This window comes from Sceloporus occidentalis, unplaced genomic scaffold (genome assembly GCF_023333645.1).
Source record: "Sceloporus occidentalis isolate IW3139 unplaced genomic scaffold, rSceOcc1.0.p SCAF_72, whole genome shotgun sequence".
NCBI classification, from domain to species: domain Eukaryota; kingdom Metazoa; phylum Chordata; class Lepidosauria; order Squamata; family Phrynosomatidae; genus Sceloporus; species Sceloporus occidentalis.
Genome location: NW_028317052.1, coordinates 2,437,283 through 2,464,929, shown reverse-complemented (window position 1 = coordinate 2,464,929; position 27,647 = coordinate 2,437,283). Strand labels below are relative to the sequence as shown.

Sequence of the window (27,647 nt, the reverse complement as noted above, 5' to 3'; positions counted from 1 at the left end):
CAAGTTAAAACCTTTGTTGTATGCTCTACTGGTTTGACCAAGAGTCTCTGTGTGAAGCTCCGCTCCCGGGGCTCCAAGTCAGTTTCCTCTGTGAGGCAGCAATAAAACGGTATATAAAATGGCTTGTTGTACAAATACAAACACCATTCTATGATGAGCCATACAACATAGAGTGACTACTTGTTGTGCTTCTTTTGTCCATATAGTGCTTTTTGGTATTTTTCATAATTTAAATAACAGCTTATTGTATGTTATTGTATATTCATATTCACTGGTAACTCCTTAAGAGTTTCTGAATTTGATTTTGAGTCCTTCATAGAGGTAATGTCAGCTGGCCTTCAGTTCTGTGTTTGGGCTACCCCATTCATGCAATAGGTTATGGACAGAAAATATGTAGACTTTGGTGAGAGTGATGTACTATTAAGCTCCAAGTCTTTCACTTTCCATGGCACTCACCAAAAATGACACACTTTGTCCATGCCTGTTGTGCCTACTTGGAAATCCAACCCTTGTTTTTTTTGTAGTTAGGTAATGAAATCTGGCACATGCAAGACTAAATAGTTTCTTTAGGAATATATTAACATAAAAACCTAGAGGCTATCTAGGACTTAACATTGACAACTGAATAATGGGAAAAAAACAAAGGAGTGCTGACAAAATGAAAAACCTATTGTTTTAAATCCACATAGAAAATATGCAGCATTTGGCAGGATACAATACACATTATACAACGGTATGATTCAACAAAACTCTATGATTGTCTATGATTGAGCGCCACCTTCACGTGTGAAATGCATTCCACTCACACACGTATATATATATATATATATATATATATATATATATATACATATATAATAAATAATGGACTATTTAATTTTGACAGCACTCCTTCGTGTTTTTCTATAATGAGAATTTGTAAATTGGGTTGTAAAAGTAGTCCACAGCAGCTACGCAGCTGTCTGGTCGAGACAACCAAAGATTCAATGAAAATCTCTTTGGCATTCAAGGGTTGCGTGTATTACAATAAGATGTGAGGCCCAGGTTAATTGTACTCCTCTTCCAATAATATTTCCTTGTATGGCACATAAGCTCAAAAATTCAATGTTTCAGCTCAAATATGTTACTAAATGTGCCTGCTGGGATCTTAAATGAAGAGCAGACGAAGAACTGGAACAGAGCCCAAGAACTGAAGAATAGAATTCAAACTATATTCATTCTTATTGTCTTAACTGGTGTTCCTGATTAAAGAATAAAACTGGAGAACCCTACCCACTGAAGCTAACATCTACCACAAGGAATCTGGGGCTCTGGGTTTTAAGTTTTTTTATAGACTGACAGTTATACTTCTGTTTGAGCAATAGAATTGGTAAATACTTGAACACAACAATAACTGTCCAGGAGTCGATACATCTTGGTATGGGGTTTTACCCCAATCTCTGTGTAAATGGTTACATATTCTGCTGCTGACTTCTTCATATTCTACTCTGATACCTGAACATTCTAAAATAATCACAGCTAATGTCGTTACTTGAGAACAGATGACTCATTTCAGAAGATATTTATCTCCATACAGTTTATTATTTTCATAGGAATTGTTATATTTGATTGTTAAAGGGTTTATATTAAAAAAAATCACAGACATGCAGAGGTGGTTTATACCACCATGAAGGGCAAGTGGTTAGCTCTTCTAGTTCCAGGCCAAGTCTGTCAACTACACGTAATGCAGTTATGGTCCACAGTACAGTAGCACAATGGACCAATGGAGAATTTGCCCATGAATGGAGATCACTACAGCTCGAGATATGTAATCGTCGCAAGGGATTAGACTCCTCTTCTTCTACCTCATTACTCCTTAACCTACTAATACATTGTAAGCTTGCAAGAACACGTCCCTTTTCTCCTTCTGTAACAGTATTGTTACATTGTAAATTGTCAGTTTCAATGTTACAATAAATTGTCATTGTCATAGTAGCACTACGGGCTTTTTAAGTGCCCAGCCAGTAATGGCCATCTGGCACACCAGGCAAAGTCCTGTCGGGCCACTCGCAGACTGTACCATGCACTAACATACGGCTGTTCATATCCAGCCAGTGGCTGCACTTACGTCATTTGGCTGCTATTGGCCTTAAAGTACCAGTAGTCAGCCCCAATCCGGCCCTGGCTAGTACTCTAAAAATAAGGGTGATGTAATGTAATGGCTCATTGCCATAAAACACAGAGGTGAGTTAATTCCATTTTCTGGTCACAGGGTCACAACTGTTTTATGGTAGCTTCTCATAAAAGAGCAACATACAATTTAAATGAATGTTTTGTTATTTGTACTTTTTAGCATTATATAGAAATAAATGTTTTTATTACAAACTCATTGCAGAACATCCAGTTCAGTTAGTTATTGTGTCATGCTTTGTTGCTATTTTTACAGATTTGTATGCGATTTGTATGACTGCATCTCTCCAGTGATATTTTTCCTCTGTTAGTTTTCCGTTTTGTGCATGTGCATGTATATGTATATTGTATTTTAAGCATGCTCTTTAATATGACTTCTGCTTTAGATCTCAACATGGCAAATCTAATTTCTAATCGGTAACTTAGTTAGCCACAGGACCAAGTCTCCTGCGCCTCCTGGGGAATTTCAGAAGGAATGCTTAGGGGAAACCTTTACTGAAGGAGAACCAGCAAATGAATGTCTGTGCTTCTCTACTTCCATGTCATGCATACATACATACACAAAAACAGAAGAACAAAGAGGAGGCTTAAGAATGTATTTTTCAGCAAAAAAAAGTTAAGGATTTTTGAAAAAAACAACACTAAAAGGAAAAGGTTAATGTCCCCATCAGCCTCAATAAACAACAATGCATATTTAATAAGCTTTCAAATGTAAAAATTACCCATAGGGAGAAGCTGCAGCTCCACATGAGCAGCTCCCTTGGTCCGGTTATATTTTAAGAAGGAGCTTCCATTGAAAGCAATGCAATTGATTTGCGTACATTTGCATAGGGGTATTGTTAGTTCCAAACCCCACAACATTTTCCAAGCAAATGCTGGAGCTGACTGGCGGCTAGAATATCATGTGCCAGACACATCTGCTAAACACATCTCCGGCACAGCAACTAGCAGAGGAGTGGGGACACGTATTTGCCATGGGGACACCAAAGAAATTCAAAGCAACCTCTCAGCTAACGTATCATAGTCTGAATAATGTCTCTTTTAATGCCAAAAATGACGTTGGATTTATTAGGATAACTTAAATATGCCTTATATTATTTTATTTAAAAAAAGTAGATTTAGGTCGATATTTTAGTTGGTAGCAAAATCTTGTTAGATTATAAAACCTAACTAAGTAATAAGTGTTTACTTACCTTCCAAACTAGAAAATTCAAAGGTATATTTTCAGTATTTAAAAGAATCTCAACAAGTTTGCACATAGGCACATATCTGCAGTTGAACAATTTAGTTCTTCTCATTATTATTATTATTAATTATGCCTTTTAGTATGTTTTTTATGAGACTTCACTTTCCTTTTAATCCAGAGTTCCAGTACTCATAATTTCTGACCAAGGGGTTAAACCTTTACCGTATTTGTGGAGGAAACTAGTCTGGAGCAGCAACACAGAAGTGCCTGCCATGATATGTTTAGTGATAATGATGCGTTATTCAATTATATTTCGTAATAATTACACTGGCAATCCTAGCGTGAAAAAAATGTAGTCTTACATTTAAAAAGAAAACGTAGTTCTGTTTAGAGAATTATTTATTAAAGCTTTCAGCATAATTGGTTTTGCGAAACGTTATAATTGTTAAATCTGATTATGTAATTGTGCTTTTTTAATGCATGTATTGTGCACAGTATATCATTTATCTGTTAATAACCATGAATGTTGTGATCTAAAAGGGTTCAGTTTCGTCATCTAATTGTATTTGTTTGTTTGTTTGAAGTTTCCAAACACTTTATTTTAAACATTAAAGGAACAGTCATGTCAATTTTACAATTTGAGTTTAAACATAAAAGGAGCAATAATTGAATTACATTTTATTATTAGATGTCCTTTCCGAGCATATATATGATATACTATATATATATATATATATATATATATATATATATATATATATATATAAGGAATGGAATAAGTGGAGGGGTAGTGAATTAAATGTGGTTGAATTAAATTAAAGAGGGACAGTTATTGCTTTAATCACTAGTATCAGAGATTTGGTCTCTTAAATCTTTTCCACCAAGGCCACTAAAATCTTAAGGATGCCCCTAATTTTTGTTCCACCAAATACAGTGTTTTTAACTAAAGCTGGTGTTTGCAGGATAGTTGCAGTCTATTTTTCCTATCACTTTACATTCTGGAAGACAAACTCCAGTGAGTTTCTGCTCCAAGAATAGCAGGGGAAGAAGTAAAGTGAGGTCACATAACACGTTGTTACATCACCCCACTGTAATATTGTGGCAGCTTATACACTGCTCAAGCGACTATAATGAGGGTTTTCAGGTAATATAAGGATGGGAAGTGTGATGGGAGTGATGTGCAATTGATAGGGAATGAGTTGTGATGGGTGTGAGTTGTCATGTATGATAGATGTGAGGAAGTGAGGTGCTCTATGTGAAAGACGTGATGATGTGATGAGTGATGTGTAGTAGGTGTGAGGAAGCGAGTTGTGATGTGTGATACGTGTGATGGAAGTTATGTGTGATTTGTGATAGATTTGAGAGAGTAAGGCGTTGTGTGCGATAGGTGTGATGACTGATAAGTGCGAAGGGAGTGATGTTTGATGGTAGAGTAAGTGTAATGGTGAGTGTGTGTGTTCTAGTGTGTATACTAGTTACCAAAGGGGTCGGGGTCCACTCGTTCTTACCTGTCCCTGGTACTATATGGTGCCAGCCCTCTCCTGCTTGCCCATCTTGTCCTATTTTAATAGAAGGCAGGGACAGACAATGACTTGTGTGGGTGTCTGCTGCAGAAACATGGCTACACACGTACACTTTTACAGCACGCAGCCACGTGCATACAGTAATCAGCTGCACAAGCGACTAAAATAGTAAGCGGGGGGGTATCATTTACCTGGTGTACACAATGGTCGCAGTATAACAGGTGTCACACAATAATTCAAAACTTTTATGTGTGTTTAATAAAATATTTCTAATTCTCCTGAAGGGATCAAAATATTTACACAAGTCACTTATAAATCCCTAGGCTGTGTAAATCCCTACTTACAATCTGTTTGTTGTGAAGATCAAATATTACCAACTGTCTGCTGCATATTCTATTTGTAGAACTCTCACTGGATACGGGACTCAAATTGTTGCCAAGTTGTTGCTAATTAACTTAGCATGAAAGCTACCATTTTTAAGAGACAGTTTATTGTCCCTGAGACCTTCACTAAAGAAAGATTTTATAGCACGCTGTGAGGGCCGCTGTCAGGAGGTACACCGTTTCAGGTGTGCCTGGCCCGGCCTGCCCCCCCCCCCCCCCCCCCGGTTGGCTTGGTTTGCTCTGAAGCGGCCAGCGCAAGTAGAGACACTGGCAGATGCACCAGACCCCCCACCCTGGCATACTGCTGGGCCGGTGCTGTGGGCTGCGGTTATTCAGGCTCAACACTCTGCGTCTGAGCAAAACACAAAATGGGAGTTCATTCACTAAAGAGGAATGCATTATGAAGGGCTCAGAAACGTCTAAAAAATCAGTCAGAGTGCTCTGCACATTTATGTAAAGTCTAATTTCTCAGAATCTTGGAAATCTGACATGAGCCTGCAGCGAGTATTCACACACACACACATATACACACACATACACACACACATACACACATATACACACACACATACACACACACATACACATACACACATACACACACACATATACACACACACACACATGCACACATATACACACACATACACACATATACACACATACACACATACACACACACATACACACATACATACACACACACACATACATACACACACATACACACATATACACACATACACACACACACATACACATACACACATACATACACACACACACACACACACATACACACACACACACACATATATACACACACATACACACATATATACACACACACACATACACACACACATACAGAAGATACACTTAAAAGAACCCATCCCCTGCAAGGCAAATAGCAGTGGATGGAGAAACACAGTATATATATATATATATATGTATATATATACAGTGGATTCCTATGAATCCCTCTATGCATTTGTATGGAAAAAAACATATACTGTGACACTCAGCTGTATTATGCATTTAAGTGCATATGATGGCTGGAGTGTATCTTTACAATTGTATTAGTACTGACTAGGCCACAGTCCTGGAACCTGTATGCAGAGTCGCTGTCAGGCAGTTCACCGGGTACTCATCTACAAAAATTCAAAGGGAATGGATGGTGGCAACGGACCTTAAAATAATCCAACAGAAACTGTCTACGATAAAATGGCTTTTGTTATACATACTTCCAGAATATTATATATATATATATATATATATATATAAAGTAAATTAAAAAGCAACAATATAGATACTTGCAGGATATATATATATATGTGATTTACTTAAGGTTTGTGAAAGTTTGTCTCTTGATGGAATCTACACACATGTAATGTGAAGCAAACTGCTTAAAACATATACCATGTTTAAAATGCTAAAAATGAATAAAATATACAGTTTTAAGAGGCCCACTTGTGCACCTAGAACATTCTGTTTGTAGAGAGCATAATACCCAATGGCTGTTTAATGATCTGGTACTCTTATACTACAGCCACATACTGATTTAATAACTAACACAGTGTCAATTTCAAGATGTAGATGCAGTCCGTTTCTCTGAATATCCTACAGGTGCTGACAATATCAGTTATGGGAGACATTATTCAGAAAGAATACATTCCACTACCTCATTAGCAATGCATGAATGGTCCGTTAAAGAATTTCCCTCAGTGTCAGGAGTAATATTCGAAAACAAAGACTGAAACATAGAAATTGATGAGAGATTTGGCACATCTAGTCGGTCTACATTTTGTACCCACTCTACTGCCTCAGTCGTGACTTGGTCCTTGGACTTGCCTTGTCTCATATTTTGCATTAGACCTGGGCTGTTCTTCTGGTACCCATACCCTCCCAATGATTACCTGGACAGACACAGATGGGACCTGTGATGGGCAAATGGGAACAGGATGGACAGAGCTATCTTTAAACCAACACCCCCTTTGGCCTTTTAAAGTGTCCGTCTGGGCGAGTGTCAAGCTTACCTGGTGCGAAATTTGATTTGAATTAAGCTAAACTTCCCCTGAATTCCACTTAAAACTAGCGGTTTCTGTTTAAGGAAGAGCCCCCTGAGGTCCTGAAAGCATTGTTGTCAATACTTCCATTCCTAAGTAGGCCCAACAACCAACATCATCACCGATATTCTATATAACTCAAACAAAACAAGTGACTTTTTTAAAGGATCTCATTTTGGAGATAAGGTTAATGCAACCTAAGACAAGTGTCTATTAAAATGTGAGTTCTACAGTTACCTTTGACCACCATATTCTGGTCAGAGATGTTTATTTTAACCAAAGCTGATTCCTCTTTTTATGCCCATCCCTTTTCTTAAGTTTGTTGTATGATAATAAACAGAATGTCCGTGTAAACCAACAGGAAATTTAATGGTGATTATAATTATTTATAAGTATAATTGTGTGGCCAACAGTAACAACAGTAATTGTCTGGCCAACAGTAAGTCTCAGATTGATGCATGCGCTCAGCATACCAACAGGTCGTCTGGCACAGCATGTATTGTGGTTGGCTGTGAAGACCATATCTTTAAAGCTGTAATTATGACATCAGTGGGTTGTTGAAACCCTAAACTTATATTCTGTGGTTTTCTGATATCAAAATTGAAAAAGGGATGAAAATCAGACAATTACCTCATATGGTTTATAATCTATACATTCATCCAAGTCATTACACACAAGTGTGTGAATCTCATGTCTCTAGGTACATAATGCATAGTTTGTTCTCTTCTTGTATATTCACTCATACACTGTTTTTGTATCTCTACTAGGAGAACTCGGCACCTACATAGTGCCAATGGGCCTCAGCCACAACTTTACCTAACAAAGAGGATGGAAAGAAAGCCAGCCTGCACAGAAAGCCCATCCTTGGGCTCTGAAAAGGAACCTCTGACCTGTAGGGCCCGCTCAGAATGCAAAAAGGATGGACAGCTGCTGAGGAACTGCAAGCCATCTTTACGTCTATCTGAAGAGCACAATAAGGTGCATCCAAGCCCTGGGGAGAGAACAGAGCTTGGCCCCTTATCCAACAAATACCTAGCTGTGCAGAGTCCTGAGGCACCTTGCAATGGTACCAGAAATGGAGTGGATGAAAGTTCGACCCCAGCACTCACACTCATTCCCTCATGCAGGGCTGAGGTGCAACATTTGCAGACAGAAACAGGGGAGAGAGAAACATGGAGTAAAAAAATAGACTTCCTTCTTTCTGTTATTGGCTATGCAGTTGACCTGGGTAATGTTTGGAGGTTTCCTTATATCTGCTACCAGAATGGAGGAGGTCAGTGTTCTAAAGCTTCATATGTTCTTACTACCTGTATTGCTAAAAATTCCATTAAATCGTTTTTCATTCTATGCTGTAACCAGTAGTCACTGGCGGAGAGGACCATAAACTCAGAATGCTATGTTTTCTTCATATAACCAGCAGAGACTTATTTAACCCTAGAGTAGGATCTGAGATCTATATTGCTCAAGCACAGGTCTGTGTCACGTGCTCCATGTGCAATGCAGAGATCCCATCCCAGGTCACGACGCTGTGCAGCTGCAGCTCCATCTTCGCACAATAAGCACAAGGGGGCTCGGAGTGTAGGTTTGGACGGCAGCCTAGAGCAGCACCCACTCGTAAAAAATCACTGGGTAACAGGCCTCTAATAATTAACCTGGCTTCTTCTTTGTAATTGCACAAGCTACAACCTGTTGCTCCTGAATCGTAGTCATTCCACAGAGTAAAGTATTGCTACATTTCTCTTTGATAAGGACATTTCACCACAGTTTGTCAAAGTGACCATTAAAATACCCTTTGTATTTTCACAGAAAAAAGAATAACTATGATAGCAGCACTTGAAAGAACATGTCAATTCATGCAGCCTGTTTGGGCTGTTTCTATGTGACATGCTTGTCTGTTCTCTAGTGGTTTGGACAGGACATGGTCCAGTGACAGCCGCCCAGAACATGTCTTTCAGACACAATGTACAACAAAGTCAGAAGGGGCTTCATTGAAAGCTAATAAAACATATTAAATGGATCTGCTCGTGGGGTAATCCTATCAAAATGTTAAATCTTCATATTAGAGAAGCCAAGGGGCAGTTTCCAAACTATACAGCTAGTGCACTTATGTCACAGAATGGTGACAAGGCCAAAGCTTTGTACCAGTGCCTTTTATTAAAAAATACTTACTTTAGAACTTTCATTTAAATCTTATTTTCGAAAACGATGAATCATACAGTATTCAATGTAAAATAAAATTGTTGTAGTGGGAGCAGCATTTGTTAATCTTGCTTGGCATTCTGGCATTTCCCATAGATAATATTGATTTATTTAAGCTAATATGAAAAAATATGGAATCCCATTCAATTGGTGGAAATTGAAAGCTGAAGTTAGCAAAACTCTTTATATAATGTGAAAAGCCATTGCTTCACAAATATTTTGGCTGCAACCAAATTGGCTCATATGATTAAATAAGTTGATTGGGGGTTCAGCAAGTTGCATCCCCTATTAACCACTTTGTATGTTTTCAGGAGCCTTTCTTATTCCATACGTGATCATGGCTGTCTTTGGTGGGATACCTCTGTTTTATATGGAGCTGGCTTTGGGTCAGTATCATAGGAATGGCTGCATATCTATATGGAGGAAAATCTGTCCCTTATTTAAAGGTAAGATAAGGTGAAGTTCAAATCTGTGCGCAGAGGAAATGGGAGAAGCACTGTTATGTTATTTACATTGATGTTGGTGTTCTCTACCACCCTTCACCCCTTCGTACTATATCGCCATGCACAGGTTTTAGCAATTACCTGGAAGCTGGAGCAAGCAACCCACTTGTAGGTTTGCTGTAAGAGATGTAATTTTTCATTAAAAAACCCTATGACCTTGGTCACAGCAATTCCTGTTCCCTTAGGAACCTTGTATGGAGATATAAGTATTAAAGTGTGCACGGACCCCCTGGTTTCCAGGCTACACCATCTAGACCCCCCCCACGCCCCTGTGCTACAATATAAAGTAGGAATGGATGAACAGTGGATTGGGACCACAAATATTGTGGCTACCCACCACTTAGTCATGTCCCATTCTTATATAATTCTACACATATTGCTAATTATTGATGCAGATCCTATGAGTAACCTGAAGAAAGGAACCCCCAAACCTATATCAACGCTTATTTCTACACCACTGATGCAGTCGGATGGTAGTTTAGTTTGGACTTTTATAAAAGATGGGTAAAAAAGGCCTACATTTTCTACCAATCAGTTTCTTTTTTGAAGGGTAGTTTAACTTGTGATAGATGCTCACATTGGGATTGGGAAAGGTATTCCCTGGCAAGCAGCTGACCCTCTGGGGTCCATAAATAGAGTGTAGAAGTTGTATAGTACATTATAATGCAAGTATTTTTTTTTCTATCCCTCCCCAGGGATTGGTTATACTATATGCGTGATCGCTCTGTATGTAGCATTTTATTACAATACCATCATGGCCTGGGCACTTTACTACCTCATGTTCTCATTCCGGGCTGAGCTGCCTTGGACCAGCTGCTACAACGAGTGGAATACAGACAATTGCACCAATTACTTCCAGAACAGCAGCGTCACCTGGTTCAACAGCTCCATCTCTCCAGCAGAGGAATTTTACACGTAAGTGCATGTAAGTGTGGTAAGGAATAATATGCCCTCAGGGGTGATGATTTGGCAGACAAAGTAGAACAAAACTGGGAAGGAAAATTAGAATTATGTATCAAAACCTCTTTTGAGTTGTGATACAAATTAAAATATTTTTAAATGCACAATTGTGCCATATTTGACCGCTTCATCTCTGGGAAGTATTGTTTGAGCTGCCAATTAATTTCCCCTCTCTGTAACAAGTTCCAAATGTAATACAATAGACTGGAGAATGTTTACCATTTAAGGGACTAGAGCCTCGACCAGAGTCTTTCAACTACAGATGAACCTCCAATAGTCTGTGGGAGGGAGGCGAATATGGTCTTCTAGCGCTGTGTGCTACAATACTTACTATAATTCCTGCCGGTCACTTGTCTGTTTTGTTGTGAAAGGTTAATTGGAGTTTTTGGAAGTCTTTTGGGTTTTTAGATTTCCTTGTGTAGCCCAGGTGGTGGTTTCAATAGCACAGGTAGATCATTCATAAGGATCAAGATGCTGACTGGTGCACCAAGGGTATTGTGTAGAGACCGTGAAAACTTGACCAGATGAGGTGGTCTCTCCTACTTGTTACTTGAATGTGTCAGCAGAAATAAAGTTGCTTTTACTGATCCATCATTTATTCAAATACCCAGTAAAGGTTCTATGAAGATTTAAATACAGGCTCTCCTTGGTATTTTTCAGCCGGCTAGTCCTTCAGATCAACAAGTCCAAAGGTCTACAGGAGCTTGGGGGCATCAGTTGGCAGCTCACACTCTGTTTACTCTTTATTTTCACTGTAGTCTACTTCAGCATATGGAAGGGGGTGAAAACATCTGGAAAGGTAAGGATTAACTGTTATCAAGTGAGGTCACATTATGGGCAAGAAATTACAGTATACAATAGACGCTAATCATTTCACCACAATTTGCAAAACTCCCTTTCTTCCCCTAGTCTAAGCCTTTTCATCCTTTTGCCCAAATAAGCTATTCTGCGCTCTTCTTCCAATTATTTTTTTTTCTCCGCACCTACAAATTTCCTATAACCCCCACCACCAAACTCACCTAAGACACGTGGACTTCATTTTCTTCTCTGGCACAAATCCATAGAGCACTGCTTACTTGTGTTGTGCGTATTTTGGAGTATGCAGCATTATAACATATTGATGCCTGCTTCCCTACTAGGTTGTGTGGGTTACCGCTACATTTCCATACATTGTCCTCACCCTACTATTAATACGAGGAGCTACACTTCCCGGAGCCTGGAGGGGCGTCTTATTCTACCTGCAGCCAGACTGGAAGAAGTTGCTGACTACAGAGGTAAGAGAATGCTGATTAGAGGAGTTACTACCAGAAAACTGGAGATACTGTTCGTACTTTATTATAGACAGCACCGAGGACCTAGATTTGCCCCAAGAACTTTCTTTCATACATGATCTCATTGATCTGATGGTATATTTGTTTAGTAAAAAGAAAACAGATAAGGTAAGGAAATTAACATTTGCCATGTGGAGCTTGATAATATCCCATAGCTTCATAGTGTTAGTATATTAAGAAATATTGGGTATGTTGGGAATGGTATGCACTGTGACAAAATGGGCTTGATGCAGGAAAGGAGACAGGGACACAGAAGGAGACGACAGATAAGGTAGAGAGACATTGAGAGTGACAGAGCGTGATGGAGTAAGTGAGGGTAATATACTAAAAAAGTACCTGAATATATATTGTCTATGAACAGCAACAGGACCTTATTTTACCCAAACCTATCTCAGGCAATGACAATGGATCCTGTGCAATTCAACCGAATATTGGTCAGGGTGGGACTAGGAATTTTAGTGCTCTGGCACTTTAAGGCCAGTTGCTGATAAACAACACATGCACAGCAGCAAGATACGCTTTCATTCTTGTGCAGCATACATCAGCCAGGCGGGCGGCAGTAAAGGTAAGTGTCCTGTGCCATCTGGCGCTGTCCCACCGAGTGTTTGCTCGGCTTGCTAGATGGTTTGTCTAACCCTTGGTTGCCATTTAGCTTTTTTTCATGGCAGTAACTTCTTTGCTCTCTCTTTCCAGGTCTGGGTCGATGCTGCTGCACAGATATTCTTTTCCCTTGGCCCGGGATTTGGAGTCTTGCTGGCTTTTGCCAGCTATAACAAGTTTCACAACAACTGCTACCAGTTAGTATCATATGTACGTTTTTTTGTAGCTACCGCTGCTGATGACCACCGCAGGTGGCAATGGCAAATCCAATTTGCACCTATAGATTTAATAATAGTTAAATCATCAGCACACTCTGGTACTGTGAGTCTACTGTCTGATTGCATATATGTAACTGTTTCCAACGTGACATATATATATTCCTGTAACACACAACTCACTGTGCCTGACGGTCTTGTTTCAGGGATGCATTGATAACGAGCACAGTGAACTGCTTGACCAGTTTTATGTCTGGTTTTGTCATCTTTACTGTCCTGGGTTATATGGCTGAAATGAGGAATCTAGATGTGTCCGAAGTTGCCAAAGATACAGGTAATTTATATATGTAATTGATCTGTTCAACTGCATAATACAGTTTAGTATATTGTACTGACATCAACACCATTGGGGAGATCTGCTTAGATGTGACAAATGTATCTTTGATAATATTCTCTTAAACCAATGTACCAGGCTAGGAAAAGTTTGCATAAAGTTGGAGGTTTTACCCATGTTACATCTATCCAAGTCGGGCAGAAGGGATAGATGCCTCAGGGAAGGCTTACCTTAACAGCCTATGGAAGCTGCCCCTTGGGCCCCCTCAGCAGCCGCCATAGTCTGCACAGACCTTTCTTCACACTACTTCGCTTGTTTCCTGAGTGTCCCCTGTTGTTGAATAAGGGTGACTACATCGGCCATGTTTTCCATTGACACATATAAGGTTCTTTATATAGTGGTGGCCAGCACAGGTAAAGTTCTGCCTTGCAGTGTCTGGGAAGTATAGACTCATGGAAGGGAACCAATTAGTTAGTTATACATCCTCCATACTCCAGGGCAGCACTATGTCTGGGCTGGTCTCTTCAAAAGTGCCGCCTGGAGCCCTGGCTGGGGGAGCTTGCCCTGGACCCCTTCATGTATACACAGCACTGTGTATAGGTTATCATATCTGCCTTGTTTGTAAATATGGGCCCCTGTGTTGAGGATTCTAAGTTTTCACAATTTTATTATAATTTTACATTTATTCATTTTATTAGGTGGCATAATATATATTTATAATATGTATAGCCTTACCTGGAATAGTTTGGATTTCAAATTTGTATAAAGATTTCCAGAGACTCAAACATAAAACATCACTAATTCAAGCTCCTTTATACACAAACATTTGCCCAATGCAGCTTGTTCCTTTATAATATCTTGATATACATACCCTTATATAAAAACAATGAAAGAGAAATATGAATCCATGTCCTAAATATACAATGTGGGATTCATATGTACATTAATGCATATCATAGCTGAGTGCCCCGCTGAAAATGTAAGAATCCCCCAAATGCATTTGCCTCTTCCCTTTTATATTAACTGCCATGTGATATACTGACCGCTGACTCGGCGAGGGTTCGGTCGGGAGGCTTGTAGTGAGACATTACCCTTTCTTGCCACTGATTTGATACTTTAAGAAGTCAAGCAGTAGCCTGAAGCAGGGCGGGGTATGGTGCTGCAGCTTCTCCTAAAAGGCAGCTTTTTTATTCCCTACAGGTTGAAGAACACATATTAAAGTACTTTAACATTTCTTGTTGTTTGAGGAGGCTGCCTGGGACACTTTAATGTTTACCAGAATCCTAGTGGTCTATAGTGTATCAGTCAATACTTTTTCAGGCACCAGTCTCGCTTCTTCTGCTCCCTTCAAGTTGTAAATGGGTAGGGACAGGTTTGCTTCATAACTTGATGTTTCTAGGGGTTGTTGTGTAACATCAGTGCCAATGAGCCTGCCTTAGCTATCCATTGTTCAGGGTTGTTCAGGAATTATATTTCAGCATTAGCTACAGGTTGCCAAACCTTGTTTTAGTACTTAAATGGTTAACTAGCTCATACCTCTTCATGAATCGGAGATGTAGTTGTAACTATCAGCATGTAGCTGTACACATATATATTGAATGGACAGCAGATGCGGACGTCCAAACATGCTGCTCCAGGCATTTAAGCTGTTCCGAGCAGCCAGGCGTTAGTAGTGTAAGAACACAAGGGCAATGTAGATATGGAGGTAAAAGCTTCTATCCTATGTGCCTCACGTCTAGAACACGCCAATAAATATCAATGGATATGTATAGATTTCTTTTTAAATGTTTCCCTGTGCAAAAAAAAAACAAGTGACAGCATAGATTCCCCAACACGGGGGTTAGTGAGGCTCTGCAGATTTTACTGTCTAAACCCCTGTTCATCAAGCAGTCAGTGAACTGCGAACTATTCCAGATATCCGGGGAAACCAAGAAAGGTTTGCTAACACCACGCGCTGATTGACAGTTACTAATGAGGAGCATTACCATCCTCCAACTCTGAAGCTAAATTAATTTCCTGGACAATTGTCTGGAACAATCCCACATACTTGTAGAATAGCCACATCTTGATGGCTGTCTATGGGCTTCCTTTTGCATGAGTAGACATTAAACATGATAATCCTGGAATTAGAATAGGTCACATGCATCATCTGTACCGAAATGTTAAAAAAAATGGAAATATCCTAATAATGTTAAAACTGTCTAAGACTAATTATATTTTCTCTTCAATCATTTCAACAATTTCAGGCTTCCACATTAGGCACAAAAATTCATACATGGACACCTCGCACCTTGTGGTCAAAGTCAAAAGTCTCAATTTATTTAAATAACCAGATTGTATTACCAGGTTATCACGTTGATGGAATTTACATTGTGAATGTCCTCAAATATTTCAGATTAATTGTCTTCAATGAGGGTTCTTCTTTGTTTGTGGATATAATAAGAGTCCTAGAACTGGGTCCTGCCTTCTGAAGGCTTTGCATTTGTAGACTGCATTAGTAGAAAATCATCCTTTGTTTATGCTATCAATACAAAATATTTTGTGCAGGCCCCTGGTCTGAAAATTGCCCCAGGGCACCCCAGCTTCATAAGCAACATGTCCCACACTACCACATTTGACCCAATCAGCTTGTTTGTGCCATCTGTTCCGCCAAACAGGATGTCTGAGCCATCTTTGCCCACAGACATCTTGTCAGTGCCCTCAAGCAGCTTGTCTGTGCAATCTATGTCCCCAGTCTGCCTTTGCCATTTCTGCCCCTAAACAGCCTTTCTGTGCCGCATGTGCCCAATGGCACGTAGCTTACTGCTGTGACATTCACATACTGCAATACATAGTGCAAGGAAACTCTTTTCCCCCCCAGGTTCCTGCTTCCCCTGGGTAAGAAAAGAGTTTACTCATACAATGTGCAAGGGCCATAGCGGTAAGCTGCAGACCCTTGATAGGCGGCCGTCGGTCCACATAGGCATCAACACGGCCCCAGTGCTGACCGGCCAGCCCACCTGTATATCTCACCGTTTTTCGGTAGGCAAGTCCGGCCTTCTATACAATGTTCATATGAGTGGCATATAAGCCTTAGTTGACATGTAATCGCCAAACTGAGCCTCTATGACATCTCTTTAATATGAACGTATGTACGATATCTTAAAAATATTTCTTGGAAATGATTAACTATGAATTTTTTACTCAAACTATAACCTTCTCCTGTTTCTCCTCTTCCAGGTCCCAGCCTTCTATTTATCACCTATGCAGAGGCAATTGCAAACATGCCAGCATCTACTTTCTTTGCAATTATATTCTTCTTGATGTTAATCACTCTTGGGCTGGACAGCACAGTAAGTTTACCTTTTGTACCTGGAAGGGTGGATAGTAGAAGTGAGTTAGTTCTACTGTACCTACCCTTTACAAAAAACAGTAAACAATTATCAATATGCCAACAGATAGAAAGGCAGATACATGTATATATGCCTCCTACACAGGGCGTACTTGAAACCCGGGGAAGATCCTATATTTGGCACACCCATCGGCACATATTTTTACACACACACTGCTACATTTGCACAGATTTATACATTCATGCCAACAGACATCCACTCACACTCACTAACACACACTTGCACATTCATGATCACATTCACATATACACATCTGTATAATTACTTAGATTTACATTATCTACACATTAGCTATACAAAATTACTACTTTAATTATTATTATTATATATTGCCATCTTATTCCATAGCGCTGTACAATGGGTAGACAGGACATAACAAGTAGTATATAACATAACAATTTGACAACAGATGGGGAGGGCTCTGCTCAAACATCTTACAATCTAATGATTTAAATATTGAATATTTTGAGATATAGGATACTGGGATACTTTATACTAGGATATTGTGGCTAGCAGAGCTCCTTAAGCTTAGCACGTGGAAGAATATAGACATTTAGAGACACACACTATCTACAACATATCCTATAATGTCTACATGAGCAATATATTAACACTATATGCTTGTTATCAGAATATATCATCCAACATCTCACTAGCTCTAGAGGTGGACTCCTATGTGAATTATTGTCTAAAAGGTTACTACTTAAGAATGCCCACTGGCACTGAATATTCTCACAGCTACATGTATGTCCAATACAAGGACAGGGCGATATGTAGTTTGGTAAACCCAATATTTCTCTGTAACTAGTTTGCAGGTCTGGAGGGGGTCATAACCGCAGTATTGGATGAATTCCCGCACGTATGGGGAAAACGTCGGGAGCTTTTCGTCTTCCTCCTGATCTCCGTCTGTTTCCTTGGGGCGCTCTCTACACTGACATTTGTAAGTCAAACCAATTTTATTCCGAACTCCCAAAGCATTTATTCACAAATCAGACTTTACTGTTTTATGATTGTTTATTTTTCAAAATCTTGTGGATACCAACAGTGTGGCTGTTACAATAACAGAACAGAGTGAAATGCACTTTATGAACATTGTGCTTTTTTTAATAACACAGGAAAGATTCAATTGACTATGCCGATGCTAGAATTTGTGCTAATGCCTAAAACCCCTTTACAGTTAGCAGCACAAACACGCACTTCTGCATACATACATACATACATACATACATGCATACATACTATAATGAGGAAAGGAAATGCATTTATGAGTAATGAAGGTTTAAACTTTAAAACAGTGTAAGATACAGCAACGTGGCTTGTTTGGTTTCTAATTGTGTTATTATTCTAGTTTATCTACTGACCTGGAGTTCACCATTGTAGGTGGTTGTGTAATATTTAGGGGACATTTCAGGAAGTGATGAGTGATCCATCACCCCAGAGAACATGTTTCCACTGCTCCAGAGTCCCGTGGCACCAATTCAGACAACGCAGGGCATTGCACATAGTGATCTTTGGCTTATGTGCAGCTGCTCGGCCATGGAAACCCATTTCGTGAAGCTCTCGAGTGCTTATGCTGATGTTGCTTACATGTGCGTGTGAGTGAGTGCGTGAGTGTGCGTGGTCTAATGCCTATAGCTGAACTACTCCTAGACATTGCCACTTCACAATAATATCACTTACAGTGGACCAGGGCAGAAACTCCACAAACTTATTTGTGGCAAGGATGGCATTATATGACCATCCATGGGAACCTTCTAAACCAGCTGAGCCTGAAACTCTTGAAATATTAACCCTTTAACAGCCCATTTTAAAGCTTCTTTATAACGACTCCCCAAATGTGTTAACCAAATGGCTCTAATACTGGAAACATTAACTTGTCATTATTTCAAGATACACTTGAGTCCCCTGCAGTCAAGCGGGGATATCAACCATAACACATTGGTAGCAAAAGCACCAATTAGGAGTCTTATATATGGCCACAGAGGCATAGAATAGAAGGATTTAGCTCCAGACTGCGTGACCCTGAGAACCTGGGTCCTTCACCCTGAGACCCAAAATTGGAGCAAAACCCCTGAGACTTAGGGTCAAACCCTGCGAGTTCCCAGGTAAGCCTACGACGTTTAAAGTTACTGAGCTGTTCAGTACGACCCATTCTACTGCCAATGTCTGTCTACGGAGATGGCTGCCTATGTTCTTGATTTTATCTGTTAGCTGTGGGGGTGGCAGAAACACCCCAACACCAAACAAATTATGTTATAAAATAAAATTACTCCAAAACAGTGCATTACAGCGAGTCGTGTGGAGATATTGTATGCATGTGTCCACCATCATTAAATCATAAATTCAAGATAAATTGTCTGATTTTACAGCTTAAGCTCTTTCATTAGTGAACTTTTTGTTCAGTTTATTTTTTTATTCTAACTTCCTTTTATTTAATATATATATTATTTTAAAAAATACCCTAAAGATATTGCTTTGAAGGTTGTCAGAGCTTATAAAAGGTGTTTACTGTGCATACATGCCATAGATTTTGCTGAATACATGTCAGCATTACATTCAGTCAGCCGAAAACAGAATATGAGAATGAGATGGTGATGATGAGAAGCTTTGATCTGCTTATCATCTTGCTCCAAATTGTGTTTGCAAGGGCAACCCCTTTTCTACAATTAAATACAGTTATTGTCATCCTTTAGCTTTAATTCATCAGAGTATTCTTTTGTGTGTGTGTGTGTGAGTCGAAATGACTAAGTAATGTGAAAAGACATTTAGCTGCTCTGTGATACAATAAAAGCGCCATAGTCATAAAAAAAGCAAAATAAATTCATAAAATTACTAACTAGTTTAATGGGAGGTCTTCAAAAAGCAGATCAAAGTGACCAAAGAACTTAACATGTCTGATTCTTGATTAAACCAGCTGCTGGGTAAAAAAGGATTATTTGAAAAACATACTTGAAATAAAAATATTATGTGTTAAAGGGACACTCCAGCCATCATATGCACTTTAATGCACTTTATAGTTGCGTGGTCCCCTTACCAATGCACGGCAGGATTCTACAGAATCCCCTGTATAAATTTGCCTCTTTTTCCTACCACTATTTGCCGGGCAGGAGATATGTTCAACAAAATACATCTCCATGCTTGTCATATACTTACCTCCAATCAACCTTCAATGCTGACTTGGCAAACGTTATGGGCTGGGATCTGGCCAGACCCCCGTGCAAATGTGCAGAAGTTACATTGATTTCAATGGGAACAGTTTCCAGCCACTGATTGGCTGGTCCAAATGGCCAATCGGCGGTAAGAATCAATGCACTGTGGAGGAGGAGGGCAGCTGCAGGGCTGCAGCTTCTACACTAAGTGTACGTTTTTAAATGTTTTTTTTTCTTTCATTTTTTTATGGAATGGACATTACTCACACAGTACTTTAATATGCATTTTCTTCAGTGGGGCTATCAGGGCAGTGCACTGACCCTTTAAGAGTACAAAGCATTCTGTGTTCTAGATCAGTCTGTGGTTACTAGATGTTTTGGTTCTGGCTCTAGGGTGGTGCTTACATGGTGAAGCTCTTCGAAGAGTATGCGACAGGCCCTGCTGTCCTGACGGCAGTATTCCTGGAGGCTATAGCTGTGTCTTGGTTCTATGGTAAGTAAAAACATAATATAAGTTCCTTATCATCAAGAGATTTAAAGGTGTCCCCTACACGAAACATTCATACGTTACTTCCAGTCTATTACTGATCGCAGTAACTTTGAATAATGTACCATGGGTCTTCAGCTACCATCACCCAGATAAGGACAGTATGTAAAGATTTACACACAATATTTTTCAAGGAAAGCTCAAATGGTTCGCTTAAAGGTAAATGGCCACCAAGTCTTAGTAATTTTACAGCAGAAACGTAATAAAATAAATAGAAGAAATCGGGAGAAACTTAGCCAAACTGGTTTTATTTAGCTCTATTAGATATATATTCTTCTCTGCTGTATTCACAGAGGAAAATGAAATGCCAGGTAATATACAGCAGGATGAGATAAATGCCCCAGTACATGTCGCCTGTCTAACCCAGGAAGAAGTGCAGTGCCGCCTAAAAAAAATCAAAATAGACAAATCACCAGGTCCAGATGGCATTCACCCCCGCGTTCTAAGGGAGTTAAGTAATGTAATAGACAGACCCCTATTTCTAATATTCAAGGACTCTATAGTGACAGGGTCTGTTCCCCAGGACTGGCGCATAGCAAATGTTGTGCCAATATTCAAAAAGGGGACAAAAAGTGACCCGGGGAATTATAGGCCTGTTAGTTTAACTTCTGTTGTGTGTAAACTGTTTGAGGTTTTCCTAAGAGATGCTATTTTGGAGTATCTCAATGAAAATAAGTGTATGACTCCATATCAGCATGGGTTTACAAGGGATCGGTCCTGTCAAACTAACCTGATCAGCTTTTATGAGGAGGTGAGCTCAAGACTGGATCGGGGTGAATCGCTGGATGTCGTATATCTTGATTTTTCCAAAGCATTTGATACGGTGCCACATAAAAGTCTCGTACATAAAATGAGAATGCTTGGGCTGGGGGAGAATGTGTGTATGTGGGTAAGTAACTGGCTCAGTGATAGGAAACAGAGGGTGGTTATTAATGGTACATACTCTGAGTGGGTGACTGTTGCTAGTGGGGTACCACAGGGGTCAGTTTTGGGTCCTATTCTTTTTAATATATTTATTAATGACCTTGTAGAGGGATTGCATAGTAAAGTATCAATCTTTGCAGACGATACTAAGCTCTGTAACGTGGTTAACACAATAGAGGACAGCGCACGATTACAAATGGATCTGCATAGGTTGGAGGCTTGGGCTGGGATGTGGCAGATGAGGTTCAACACAGATAAATGTAAGGTTATGCACATGGGGAAGAAAAATCCAGGCTGGGAATATGTATTAAATGGGAAAACACTGGGGACGACTGACATGGAAAAGGACTTAGGAGTTTTAGTTAACAGTAAATTTACCTGTAGCGACCAGTGTCAGGCAGCTGCTGCTAAGGCAAATAAAATCATGGGGTGCATCAAAAGGGGCATAGATGCCCACGACAAGGAAATAATTCTACCCCTGTACAAGTCACTAGTCAGACCACACATGGAATACTGTGTACAGTACTGGGCACCAGTGTACAAGAAAGATATAGTGGAGCTGGAGAGGGTTCAAAGACGGGCAACCAGAGTAATAAGGGGAATGGGGTTATTTAGTTTGGAAAAAAGACGGCTTAGGGGGGACTTAATAACTATGTATAAATATATAAGGGGACAGTACAGAGATCACTCCCAGGACCTATTTATACCCAGGACTGTATCTATAACAAGGGGACATCCTCTACGGCTGGAGGAAAGAAGGTTTCTACACCAGCACAGACGGGGGTTCTTTACAGTAAGAGCGGTGAGATTATGGAACTCTCTGCCAGAGGAAGTGGTAATGGTAAACTCAATAAAAGAGTTCAAAAGGAGCCTGGACGTGTTTCTTGAAAGCAATAATATTACAAGTTATGGATATTAGATTAATAGGGACAGAACGTTGATCCAGGGATTTATTCTGATTGCCATATTTGGAGTCGGGAAGGAATTTTCCCCCTGGTATGGGGCAATTGGCATCTGCTTCATAAGGGTTTTTTGCCTTCCTCTGGATCAACACAGTAGGGACACAATATGTATATAGGTTGAACTTGATGGACTTTGGTCTTTTTTCAACCTTATGAACTATGTTACTATGTTACTATCTCATTAACACATGGAAATATGTTCAACTCATTGACTAGAATGGGAGTGCTGCAGGGGGGAGTTAAATAAGACAGAAGTCCCATTTTCTAACAATAATACATGACACCAGGGCTGGCGTTTACCTTTAAATAAAGAGTCATCCATTAAAGCGTTAATAATCAAAACTGCCTACTATTTTGATGTCGATGTTTTGTAAATGTATTTTCTTGGATTGATCTGAGAAAGGGTAAAACATTTTCCAGTCTTTAAAACTGACTTTAGGGTAATGCACTGTTGAGTAGTCTGAAACAAAAATGTAGACTTCAAGTAAGAAATATAATTTTACTCAAACTTTGTGCTAGCCAAACTACCAGCTAGCAGATGGAGAAATTCCCTGTTGTAATGAGGCCTAGGATGCAAATCTGCCTTTAACTTTGTATAACCTTTTGAAGGTGTCAACCAGTTCTGCCGAGATGTGAAGGAGATGCTGGGCTTCTCTCCAGGCTGGTTCTGGAAGATATGCTGGGTGGCAATCTGTCCCATGTTTCTCCTGGTGAGTCTTTCCTATTCCGGTATACTCAGCACTATCCAAGTCCTCTCAAAGGCCAGTTTCTCATTAGTGTCTTCTAAAACTGATGTCACAAAATGCCCATATCAAAAAAATGGGCAGAAGGTAATTTGCTCTGATGTCATGAGCGTCAGTAGGTATATATCATGTAACCTTCGGTGACATCACAACATGCGTGACTTTAAGGAAATGGTGTGCTATGCTCCAGTTCCTCAACACATTTTCACAAAATCAATGTGTTTCTAACAAAATGTGAATGTGTTTACACACCGTGTTATAAGAATGTCCTCACCATTCTGTGTTAGCTGTTCTACACACAAACAACAGTATTCAACAGAAAGATCAAACAGACCATTAATAACATTTATTAAAGCTTTTACTGCATCAGTGTTTACTCATTCTGGCGTCTGGCACCTGAATATTGGACGTCACGTTCCAGAATTAGCCCTGGCGTTTCTCCTTTAACGTCTCCTCTCGGATGAGGCTTGAGTATCACCGTTGGGAAATCATGGTGATGCAGAAGGCCACTCTGGTTATGAAGATGTATTTAAGCAGAAATCTGTAGATTTAGGTGGCTTTAGGTGGTTAGCTCTTCGGCAGAACGTCAGCCGACGCAAAACGTTCTAATGTTCTAAGCTACCCTACTTCAAGTGGAATTCTGCAGGGACTCGTGTTCAGTGTCTTCTATTATATTATTTATATATATATTATTTATTTTTATATAAATATCCATGCTTTGCAGATGTTGCTATGATAGCGCATGAGTGACTGATGGTCTTGTATATATTGGTTACTATGTATCCTGGTAGTAAAAATATGTTTACAGACAGAAACAAAGCATGAGTCAGTAGGTTAAATGTTCCTTCTATTATTAAACCCTACAAATTCAGCCAGGAATAACAGCAGTAGAGAGGGCTTTCAAAAAACATAGTTAACTTGGCTACAACTGAACTAATGATATGTCTGTAAGTCCACGATAATGTTAGATTTTCATACATGTAGCACTTATATCATGTATTACATTATACGTAGACTGTGGGGAGAGCTACGTATAAAAAGTAGTTTCAGCCCAAACTTTTAATCGGTCTAATCCGCAGAGCGACCCCTTGACCCCATTTGCAGCAGATTGACTTTGTATACTTGATCCTCATGAATAAAACAAACCATAGCTTTGCTAAACGTTAACAAACCCTTAAGGAGAGCAAGATAAAACAGAGTGTCTGAGTGTACTGCATTTCATTCATATGTTTCAACCTTTTCCCCCTCCAGTTCATCATTTGCAGCTTCATGTCCAGTCCTCCTGATCTTCGCTTGTTTAACTACAGCTACCCCAAATGGAGTGTTGTGCTGGGCTACTGCATTGGGACATCGTCTTTTATCTGTGTGCCAGTTTATATGGTATATAAGTTGGCTAGCACCCCTGGCTCATTAAAAGAGGTAAGTGAGTCTACAATGTCCTCTTAGCTATTATATACTTAATCTACACTGCTGTGATCAGATATAAGGCTGACAGTTGGTGCTTTTGCTACCAGTATGTTATGGTTGATATCCTTACTTCAATTGAGTATATTTTTAAATGATTAGAAGTTGGAAGGCTTCCTCGTGGATCGGTATTAAAGTCATTTGCCGAGTTACTATATAGCATCTTCACAATGAGCTATCAAAGGGTTAATTTTTCAAGAGTCTCAGGATTAAGTCATTTTGAAAGATCCCATGTATAATTATGCGCCGAAGGAGACTTGCATGATATCCTCACCTTAACTACTCAGAAAGCCTGAATTAAATAAAAAAAGCGTACCTGGAGAGGGTAATCTTCCATATAAATTACATTTTTCCTGTTTCTAAACTATAAAGTTTGGGGAAACTCATTTTTTTTTTTAAATCTTGCATGGAGACCTTTAGTTTTCGTAGGTGTTCTACAAGTAGCAACGTTTAAGGAAGGAGTAGTAATTTATAACTTTTATTATTTTTTTTGCAGCGTTTTCTAAAAAGCATTACTCCGGAGACAGACACAGAAATACCCATGGGGGGTATCCACATGAATGCCGTGTAACCTGGAAGCAAAACCTGATCCTTACCGATTTGCAGACTTTACTCACCCAGTTCTGTGCCTGAGAAAACTCTCTGAAACCTCAAAACTCTATAGTTCCTCCACAACATAGGTGCAGAAGACCCAATTAGCAAATCAGCCCAGAAATTACAGATCAGGTTACTTCCCATACTGGACTTTGAAGAAGACACTCTTGCCACATATTCTAGGGGCCCAACTCCAAGTTCCAGTTGAGCCAAAATAAAGGTGATTTGCATGTATGTGTGTCAAAAATAATGAAAACTGTTAACTTTTAATTCTATGGCGAGAAGACCTTTGGAGAAAGAGAATTATGTACACGTCTCGCCATCTCTAGTGGATCAGGAAACCTTTTGATAGAAATGCAGAGTTCTGTTCCACAAACTTCCTATGTAAGTGTTAATGCTTGAAATTATTATGCGCTATCAAACCCTATGCTCAAGGACTTACTCCTTGATGTAAATTGTCTGGTAATTGTGGATATACAAAGGGATGAACAATTATGAAAGGGACAGAGTTATATTAACCAAAAGTATTGCCTACAGATTCAGGGCAAAATATGTGAGTTTGTGTAGAGATACTGGTGGGTTTTATATGTAATTTAGCGGCACTGCATTATCTCTATTAACGTTAAAAGAGAGAAGGGTATGGAAAGTGTCTGAATTATTCCTAATGAACTACAGTCAGTTGCTTCGAAAGTTTCTATATGATGTGTTTTGACATGATCAGTTGCGCACATGGCTACGTTTTTCACTATGTAATCACATTTACATCTTATGAGCTTTGATTGTTGGTTTTTGCCACTCACCTAATGTTTTAAAACGCAATATAATTTCCAGAGATCACATCGAGGAAGGCGCTCAAAATTCACTTACACAGAAATTGCCCTTTTTAGTTGACGTTATCTGCCATAAAATGACGTAGAGATGCTAGATATTCCCCCTGCAAAGACTTTGCTATTTCAATAAGAAATAGGTCAAAACATTCTTTTTCTATGCATTTTGGAATGAGTGTTGATGCGTCTTGTGCTGCCAAATCAGGACTTCGTCTTTACTATAAATACAAGAACTGCCTCGACTTTTTAATAAAATAGTTTATAAGCGTGTAGTAAAAACAGTTCTGGGAGTTATTATATCCAACCTGGCTGCGGTTTACGCGGATATTATTTCTATTTTGCAGGGTAAGGACAGCATACTGGGTGCATCCTTACAGTAAGAGCAAAGGTGCCCCTCTTATATGATTATTTTTATTATTTCTAATTACGTTCATGGGAGTGCTGTAAGAGTTTACAGCTTTATCATATCTAACGATACAAAGTGACATTAATCAGTAGAGCATGGAAAAAGCCCATATGTTGGGATTTATTCACCAAAGGGAGAGTTACCAGGAGAGTTTACAGGTTTGAACCCCCTAACTTTTTTATGATGGGCCAACAAGAGCAAGCTTCTCTAGTATGAAGACGTGAGCTGGCCTTGCATAATGTATAGTTTAATGTGATCGGAGACCTTGATGAAATCTTGATTTATCTGTAATTATGCAGAAGCTCACTGGGCTTGGATCTTCATGTATAATGAAGTCAAAGAGTTAAAATCACAACTTTCCTGCAAACTCTCCTTTGGGGAATAGACCCCAAATGTTTCATTTTTTAACATGCTACATGGCTGTTTTTAGTGTATATACACTGAAGGATTTGTAGTTAGTTTTCCTTTCTCTTCTTCATTGAATATAATACACCCCAGCATACATCTAACCTCTCATTCCTGACTGTCTGCTCATCAAAGGTTTATGTTTATAACCATTGCGTAAGACAAGACGTTAACAGGTAGTTTAGTTAAATGCCCCCAGATTCACAGGGCATAGTTTGTTTCACAATAGGTAAGCCGAAATCCTTTAGTATCCTTCAGAAAATGCATAAAATATGTTAACACACAAATTAAGCAAAACATGTAGGAAACATCTATTCTCTGTTGAGTAGCTTTTATGGCAGGTCCTCTGTAAGTAGTTAATTGGCTTTACTGTAACAAGTAGGGTATTTTGGCTTGGCAGCGCCCGTGTCCTGACCCTGGGCAGCACTCCAGCCACCCCTCATGTCTTACCCTATGCTCCATAGTGTATATGGACCAGTTACAAGAGTGATCACTGATCTTCCCAACCAGCCCATGGAGCAATGGCACTGGGAGTCTGATTATCCAGTGGAGCGATCTGCCCTCAGTTATGCGGCAGAGGGGCCGCGCCACCCTGGAATTGATGTTTAAGGCCAATAACACATTATTTGTTCTCCTAAAAAATCTTAAATGGACAGTCCAGTACCCCATGTAGATCCACCAACAAAGAAAGCATATTAAAGTATTTTTGAAGTACTTTAATATGCATTATTTAGCAGTAACACCTCCTTAGTGTTATGAGAAACT

At 39.4% G+C, this 27,647-nt stretch overlaps 1 protein-coding gene across 1 annotated transcript in view; it reads left to right on the top strand.

Annotated features, from left to right (window-relative positions):
- LOC149286084 (sodium-dependent serotonin transporter-like) overlaps positions 1 to 25,221 on the top strand; it is a 35,026-nt gene extending 9,805 nt beyond the window's left edge. Inside the window, exons 3-15 of the mRNA XM_089494420.1 lie at positions 8,095 to 8,600; positions 9,838 to 9,972; positions 10,725 to 10,944; positions 11,650 to 11,788; positions 12,129 to 12,263; positions 13,014 to 13,117; positions 13,342 to 13,469; positions 16,689 to 16,801; positions 17,670 to 17,801; positions 20,404 to 20,503; positions 23,053 to 23,153; positions 24,438 to 24,605; positions 25,147 to 25,221. Coding sequence (XP_089350546.1) covers positions 8,095 to 8,600; positions 9,838 to 9,972; positions 10,725 to 10,944; positions 11,650 to 11,788; positions 12,129 to 12,263; positions 13,014 to 13,117; positions 13,342 to 13,469; positions 16,689 to 16,801; positions 17,670 to 17,801; positions 20,404 to 20,503; positions 23,053 to 23,153; positions 24,438 to 24,605; positions 25,147 to 25,221 — 2,056 coding nt within the window. The remainder of the gene's footprint in view (positions 1 to 8,094; positions 8,601 to 9,837; positions 9,973 to 10,724; positions 10,945 to 11,649; positions 11,789 to 12,128; positions 12,264 to 13,013; positions 13,118 to 13,341; positions 13,470 to 16,688; positions 16,802 to 17,669; positions 17,802 to 20,403; positions 20,504 to 23,052; positions 23,154 to 24,437; positions 24,606 to 25,146) is intronic.
- Positions 25,222 to 27,647: the final 2,426 nt, after the last annotated feature.